General features: G+C 35.7%; 1 protein-coding gene across 1 annotated transcript; it reads left to right on the top strand.

Moving 5' to 3' along the window:
• Window positions 1-1,803: 1,803 nt before the first annotated feature.
• Window positions 1,804-2,651, top strand: LOC131659334 (uncharacterized). Its single transcript, XM_058928542.1, has 2 exons — window positions 1,804-2,306; window positions 2,426-2,651. The coding sequence occupies exons 1-2, from the start codon at window positions 1,804-1,806 to the stop codon at window positions 2,649-2,651; spliced, it is 729 nt and encodes a 242-aa protein (XP_058784525.1).
• Window positions 2,652-8,796: the final 6,145 nt, after the last annotated feature.

Consider the following 8,796-nt stretch of genomic DNA (forward strand, 5'->3'; position numbering starts at 1 on the left):
TGGCTCATCACATGATAATATATATTCTATGGGATTTTGAAATGTTAAAGCAAAAAGCATAAGAAGCCTAGAACAATATGTAGGGAAGTTATAGATTCACTTCAATCATAAGCATGATATAGAAGCAATCAAATATATAAGGCTGTTTTAGAAGACTGACAAGTTTGAATAAAAAGTTAAATGGAACAATATCCTAATGGAAGACAAGTATCTTTTCATTCATCAATTTCCTTACATTCCTTTCATTTATCATTGTGATGCTCTTTTTCACCAAACAAAGACCGAACCTTTGTCTTGTAACACTTTGTTGATCTGCCACGTCATCTTACCTTGTTTACATGTCCTTTTATGGTTTGAGAAAAATATAATCCTATGATGTTTGATTAAGTATATTATGTTTTTAGTTGTAAGGTAAAAAAAAAATAAAAAATAAAATAAAGCAAACAAAACTAACTCTTAATAAAAGTTTTTTATGCAACATATACTTCACAAATGTGGTTAGGTTTTAGGAGAGAATAAGTGTGAACTAAGAGTGTTAGTTACTTTAATTTGGTCATTTTCACGTATTGTATCTTTGATGTTTTGAACTAGGAGAGAATAAGTGTGAACTAAGAGTGTTTGCCATAAGATGTAAGGAAAATGTGGGATAAGAGGATGTTTTTGTGGGTGATGCAAGTACAATTTCAACTTCTTCATGTCTAGACAATTTCCATAGCAAAATGATTACAACTAGTGTCCGACATGAATTTTTTAATGCTAATTATTATCATCCTAGAAGAATAGGAAATTCAATATTCTTCCAAGGATTCGTGAAGTCACTATAATCTCATACACCACGAAGATAAATTGGTATGTATTCTGAATCGGGGTCCCCACTATCAACAAAAAATTTTCACCACGAGTTCTACAATGCCCCTAGAAGTCAAGATGCTTCTTAACTTCTGTATAGTTGAGCTCTTTGCCATTCAAGGATCTAAATGCTTTGATATAGGCACGAGCTATCAAATCATCACGGTACGCCTTAACAAACTCTAGATCCATCATAGAAATTCAAGAAAAAATGAGCCATGGCCAAACCCATCTACTTTCTCATACACGGTCCTCTATATTTCTATCAGAATGGGGATTCGTGGGAACGCTACCACTTTTGTCAAAACCCCTTGGACTCAGAATTATCACTAAGTACTATGAGATTTAGAAGGGGATCAATAACTGCAAAAGGAGCAACATTCAAAACCTCTAGGTCAACTAATACAATGGAGGGAGAGGCGTCACTTATATCGTTACCAGTAGGTATATCTATAAATTTTGCGAGTCCATCTCCTAAGCTTACAATTTCTAAGAAGAAAGAGAAAAAAAAACAATAGTAAACAAGAGAGATATAAATGGTACTTGAAAATACTGAAAAAATGAAGTTAACATCATTTCTAATATCCAAGTTGAAAGTGCTCGAGTCTGGGAACTTTTTAGAAACTTGTTCTGCAGGTACAAAAATAAACCATAGTCCACACCTTATGGCTCCATACTCGTGAAGTTGAACCTTCAAAACCCATGTTTTTACTATGTTTGCATTGCATCCCTTCATGCATTCATGCATTTTAAAACCAAAATATATTTCATGGAATTAAAAGAAACCATTTTTTTTGTAAACATTATAGGAATGGAACATGAATGAAGAAAAACAAGAGGTAAACTTTTAAGAGTTTACGGGTAGAGGAGTTGAGAAAGCTAGAATCCCTAATTGTCAATCAAGAGAGGTTTTGTGACAAGTATGAAAGACTGTTATATCTCCTCAATACAAAGATGAAGGAAGGGATTCTCTTCACATTGATCCAATTCTATGATCCCTTGTATCATTGTTTTACCTTCCCTGATTATCAACTTTTACCAACCTTGAAAGAATATGCATGTATCATAGGATTGCCCATTACTGGAAGGATTCCCTTTACTAGTTTGGAAGAAGATACCAAGATTCATGACATTACAAAGTTCACCCACTTAAGGAAGGATGAAATTGAGAAGAATATGGTTACCAAAGGAGGATTACCTGGGTTACCTGCTCAGTTTTTGATAGAGAAATCTCTCACCTTTTCAAAGGAAAGAAAGGTGGATGACTCTGAAGCTGTCTTTGTCCTGCTTGTCTATAGATTGTTCTTGTTCCCAAATATTGACAACTTTGTTGATATGAATGTAATTAAAGGAAACCTTGTTCCTACTTTGCTTGGGAAAACTTACTATTCCATTCACTTGAGAAATTACTATGGAAAGGGAATGATCACGTGTTGTACTCCTTTGCTATACAAGTGGTACATCTCTCATTTGCCAAATACCAATTATTTTTGGGATTTTCCAAGAAAGATAAAGATGGTCACAAAATATTATGACTCTCACCAACACGGATATATTTTGACAACTATTTCTGTAGGATGAAGACCCTGGATAGTTCTGGTGATTTTCCTAATGTACCTTTTCTTGGTACAAAGGGAGGAATCAATTATAGCCCTGTTTTAACTCGTCGTCAATTTGGTTTTCCTATAGAAAAAAGACCAAAGAATATCTTATTAGATGGATTCTTCTTTGAAGAAGGGATAGAAAACAAAGAGTTTAGAGAATGGATTGCTAATGTTTGGCATCCAAGTCATAGAAAATAAATAAAAAATTGGAATACCATAGGGGATCTCTCACTTGAGCATTTTGTGTAGTGGATTAGTGTAACACCCTTCTAAACCCCGCGGAAATTAATAATTAATTCAGAGTAAAACATGAAAACAAGGGTGCCACAATTCCAATTAAAACAAATTTATCATAAATTCCATTGTCATGCTTTCACTAAGGAACAATTCATCATAACTCATAAACATCTCATGTTAACACAGCGGAAAATTCATCTTACGGATAAGCATAACATCATCTATGCAACATCCCACAGAATTAATACAATAATAACACGATAGATTATCATCAAAAACTCTAAGCTAGCGTTCCCCCAGTGTTACAATATCAGAGCATGACACCTGACGCTACACTAATACACTGACTTATGAGCTAATCCTCACCAAGTCGAAAGTAGCTATCCTCAATCTGTAAATGTCAACAGTAAGGGTGAGTCTCATCACAGTTAACAAATGTTATTGCATCTTAAATAACAATACATCATAGTTATATCATTCACCCAATTTCATCATATTCAGATTATCAGGAACATCCATCATTTACACAAATGCCAACATAACACATCTTTCAAATATACAATCATACTCAATATTAATTCAACAAAACACGCAACCAACACATCATCAATATTTATAACCCTGGAATACTTCCATTCATGTTATAAAAGTATGCATATGTATGAACTGACACTATGCATGTGGTACCAACCTCATCAAATGGGAATAACCCATGACCGATCCAACATCATCAAGATACGGCCCTGCCAGCACAGATTCCACACAATGGGAATCATACCCTTTACTGATCCAACACATCATCATGGATACAACATCATCAATGAATATGAATGAATGCAAACATACATGAACATACTTATACCATCGTCAAGTCTAATGAGTAACATCATCAAATACCCATTTCATCATCATCATCATCATCAAGTATGTTTATTTACATTAGCATCATTCAAATACAATCAATCATCATCATCATCATCATCATCAAAGAACATACATGTGTCCACATCAATCATCATCATCAATAAGAAGAACACACATGTATCCACATCATTCCAAAACAAATCAATCAACATCATATAATTCCCAACAAATCATCACATCATAATGTTTTTCAAAACAACATCTTATATTGTCACATTTCATCATATATGTCAACAATACACCATCCAATTAAACAAATCATCACATGATTAATATTTCAACATAGGATGTATTTGACACATCTCATCACATATATGTACAATACATCATTCACCAAGAAATAAAATCATATTTAAAAATAATTGGATTCACACCTCATTCCATCATTTGAACACGTAGACTATCTCGTAAGATTCATCGTACTCGAAACGATACTAAAAACGGACCTACGGTTCGAAAGTTACACATCATTTAACTTTTCCGAGAAAACAACTATCGCTACAGCACGCGGCGCAACCAAGGTTCGCGGCGCGACCTGAACCACACAAACGCGTTTGCGGCGCAACCTATGCACGCGGCGCGAAGCAAGAAAATAAGTACGCCTTCGCGGCGTCAACACTGGGACGCGACGCGATCTGGAGATTTCACAGACTTTCAGGTCTGCGTCAGATCCTGCGATCTCACCCAATCTGAGTCCAAAACTGACTCTAAACATCATATACAGGAAGTTAATCATCAATTGCATCATTATTCATCATCACACATCAAAACAACACATAATCAATCAATAATCCATGCAATTTTCATCAATTCATAACCTCCCTAAACCTAACATATAATCCAATTGACTCAACAACATCCCTAATCAATATTATTATCTAAGAACACGGTAATAGATGATAACCGGAGAGTCCCCCCTTACCTTAGACAAGAGTTCTTGATTGTTCTCTCCCTCCATTGCTCCTCTTTCACGTTCTTCGTGTTCCAAACTCTCTTCACGTGCCTTTCTCTTATTCCCAATTCCTTATTATTTTATAAAATAACCTTTAATTAGAATAGGGCCTTTACTAACACTACACCCCCTCATTCCTTACATCACACATGGCCCAACATCATAAACCATCATTTTCCAATTAAAATCCACAAACCACCAATAATTCTAATTATTAATTAAATTTCCATTTAAATTAAAAATTAAAACATACGGGTGTTACAACTCTCCCCCACTAAAAGAGTTTTCGTCCTCGAAAACATACCTCAAGTAACCAGCTCGTATAAGAGTCCTCCACCTGACTCTCCAGCTCCCAATTAACATTACCATCAATCAATCCTCTAAAATCTATCTGACATAACCAACAGGAAACATGTTTCATACATTCAAATCCCAGTTCTTACGTCGCATTTGACTATCCAAAAGTATACCACTCGCTATATCTCCAAAAGGTTAACAACAACAGAACATTGAGGTACAACCTATACAATACGCTCAACAACTGAGTAATACAATTACACAATTTATAGTATGATCACACTTGATCAACAATACAGTAATGTATTCCATCTACCGAATGTACCATCCTTAAACATACTTTTTCATTTGAACGATGAAATAATACTTACACTTTTCACCAACTGCTTCCTTCAAGAAACTCAATACTCATATTCTTATACCATTGAATTTCAACTATCTGACTCCTCTTAAGTCACACCATCAATTATTCAACACGTTACATTCCGCTTTTTCCGCACTACTCTGATTACTCATCACAATCATCTATACCAAATAGATGTCTGAGTTTTACCATATTCCGACTCTCTTTACATATTCGTTCAAGAATCATTCTTCATCATTCATGGTACCAATTTACCACTCAGTAATACTTACTCGCACTCAAAAACAAATTCCTGAGTTACTACATCTATTAAAACATCCTAACCATCGGAACGAGTACACACACAAGTAATTATAGTCACACTCATTAGCATCAATATACCGTCGCTTACAAAATAGCTCAACTGAGTCTCGCTCTCTACTAATAGTCAAATCAACTTCGTCCTTCATAGAGTGTAATTCCTCATTATATCTGGAATCTACAATATCACCCTAATAACACAAAATTATTACAACATCATATAGCATCAACTCTTCGTTTTAATTTTACCGAATACATACTCATTAATTACGTACAACCATAATAACATATTCATCATCTCGGCAATTATTCAAAAGAGTTCTAATCCTCTGGCACGGCATCCTTACATCCACTAGATTCTAAATCCAACATATATATCAATACATATTCTCTATGTAGGCTTCCGACATATTAATTCCTTACTGCCCGCGAGTAGTACTCATAACACTAGTCCACATCACACTTTCGCTGCGTGACTCTGATTACCTGTCTTAAGTCATTTGTCCATCATGTTGCACTCTTTCATATTCACCTCTTCATAAGTTCACACAACATAGTGAGTTATTATTCCCACGGCTTAGTATTCATCACATCTTATACCATTAAGGTAACAAAACAAGCTCATCTTATCTATATGATTCCATCTACTACCAACAAGAGATTTAGGGTGATCAAGTCCTAAATTTGTCAATAGATAGTTGACAATCATATTTAAGCATAAACCGTCGTTACTACATAATAGTGTCCTTTCCGAGTTTGCACTCAAACTCATTAACATCGTCATAGTTCAATAATTCACTACGGTGTCCTACTTCTAGAATATTCTTCCGAAGCTCAAAACATCAGGAATACAAATCCAATCACCCAACCTCATTATACCATTCTCGTCGATTCTGAATTCACCGCCTTTACCTTGGTAATTCAAAGTCAACCTATCGATCAACTCAACATCATCTTTCTGACCTTCTCTAATCTCGTCAAGAATACCACTAGTCATCTTTAGCATACCCAATCTAACACTATTAGGAGTTCCTCCACATACCAATTCAAGTCTCTAAATTGTCCAATTAAATCTAACTCCTTCACCATTAGCATCGAAATTTTTAAAGACTTCCTACGCAACACAATAGCACAACATTTTCCTTACCAGGATGGTAATTCAAACCAAAATCATAATCCTTAAAAAAATAAAAATATACTCTAATCATCTCTGCTGCCTCATATTAAGCCCTTTCTGATCAAAGAGGTACTTCAACTCTTATGATCACTAAACACTTCGAATCTTGAACCGTACAATTAACCTGCAAGACCAAGACAACATTCATAACTCGTGGTTTTAATCCAAATTCCATGACATCCTTCACGTCCGAATATCATTCCACTCGAAATCTCAACAAAGTCTTCCTTACGTCAACAGATGTTAGAAATTCTCTACAATTCTTCTTTTATACTTATCGTTACTTTGCCATCCCAAATACGATTCCAAGAGTTCTAAAGTTTATTCCATCTTTACTACTAATTCACTTCTCACTAAAATCCATCGGTACTTAAGTCATCTTCATTACCGAACATCTCATCAACTTATTCATCGACAACATATTCTACTCAATTTTGTTTCAAACAATCGTGGTAGTAGGCATTCTTATTCGACAAGTTTCACGCTTCCATAACCGAATTCAGAACCTCTCCTCATAGGATCACTCTACTGTATTTATAACTCTTCCATAAAGTAGAACATAATCTCTCCTCTTCGTAGATTCAGACGGCACATTAATCTGACACTCTGAACTCAAGATATGAATTTTCCAACGTCATCCAAAATGCAACATCGACATCATGCAGCGACGCTCTATACGGTATTCCCAAAACTCTTAAAATGGTATATTCAATTCTTAAAATTAATTCTCAACAACCTTCTAATTATTCCTTCAATCCGTCCAACGCTGACACTGACATCCCGTGCAGTACCAATAAGTCTAGTTCTAAGAACAAGAGTAACCGTAACTTCACCTCTTTCCAACGTCATCCTGTCACAATTACTTATGTTATAGCTGCTGCAACCATTTTTATAACAAAGTTCATATCGTTAGCTTTCCGACACTTCAAACGGAACTCAATTTGGATGTCCAGAACTCCAGTTATGAATTTTCGAAGTTCTGCAGTTATTCAGCAATTTTCCTGCGTTTTGCTTACGAGAATCTCACTCGAAAAACTCATTCTCTTCAACTCAATCACATTCCAAACGGCCCCTTATCATATCTCTTCACTTCCAAACATTCTTATAACTTGAGCAACACATCCCATCGCCGAAGTGCGATTTCTGAAACATTACGACAGCAATCCTCTTCGCAAACTTGCAACTGATCCTCTTCCAAGACCCAAGGCTACTCAACTGACAACTTCGCAGCACACCAGCAAAGCTGACACATCGCAACTTTCTAATTTTCCTATCCTACAAATAATCATCAATTACCTCTAATCATCTTCCTTCAAGATGACCCAACTCAATTACCAGTCAAGTCTTAATTTCGAGTCACCTTCGATTCAGATAACAACAACTCCAACAATGCTTGCTCTGTTGCCAACAACAGCCTACTGAATCAATCATCTTACAACTGAAACATAACCGAGAAGCGAAGCTTCTCCCCCACTTGTTTCAATCCAACACCTGCAACAAAACAAATAAGTACCGACAGTGATTCACTCACATGTCGTGTACCAAGGGATAAAATGCCGACAGTATACAACTGTCGCACAACTCAACTGACTCGACAATTGGCCGGAAGGACCGACCTGCTCTGATACCACTATTGTAACACCCTTCTAAACCCCGCGGAAATTAATAATTAATTCAGAGTAAAACATGAAAACAAGGGTGCCATAATTCCAATTAAAACAAATTTATCATAAATTCCATTGTCACGCTTTCACTAAGGAACAATTCATCATAACTAATAAACATCTCATGTTAACACAGCGGAAAATTCATCATACGGATAAGCATAACATCATCTATGCAACATCCCACAGAATTAATACAATAACAACACGATAGAGTATCATCAAAAACTCTAAGCTAGCGTTCCCCCAGTGTTACAATATCAGAGCACGACACCTGACGCTACACTAATACACTGACTTATGAGCTAATCCTCACCAAGTCGAAAGCAGCTATCCTCAATCTGAAAATGTCAACAGTAAGGGTGAGTCTCATCACAGTTAACAAATGTTATTGCATCTTAAATAACAACACATCATAGTTATATCAT

This window comes from Vicia villosa, linkage group LG3 (assembly GCF_029867415.1).
Source record: "Vicia villosa cultivar HV-30 ecotype Madison, WI linkage group LG3, Vvil1.0, whole genome shotgun sequence".
Classification (NCBI taxonomy): Eukaryota; Viridiplantae; Streptophyta; class Magnoliopsida; order Fabales; family Fabaceae; genus Vicia; species Vicia villosa.

Bases quoted from the DNA above. Each gene is read 5' to 3' on its own strand.
- LOC131659334 (XM_058928542.1), top strand. From the start codon at position 1,804: ATGAAGGAAGGGATTCTCTTCACATTGATCCAATTCTATGATCCCTTG. The intron at 2,307-2,425 runs GTACATCTCTCA...CTATTTCTGTAG, and splicing joins ACTCCTTTGCTATACAAGTG to GATGAAGACCCTGGATAGTT.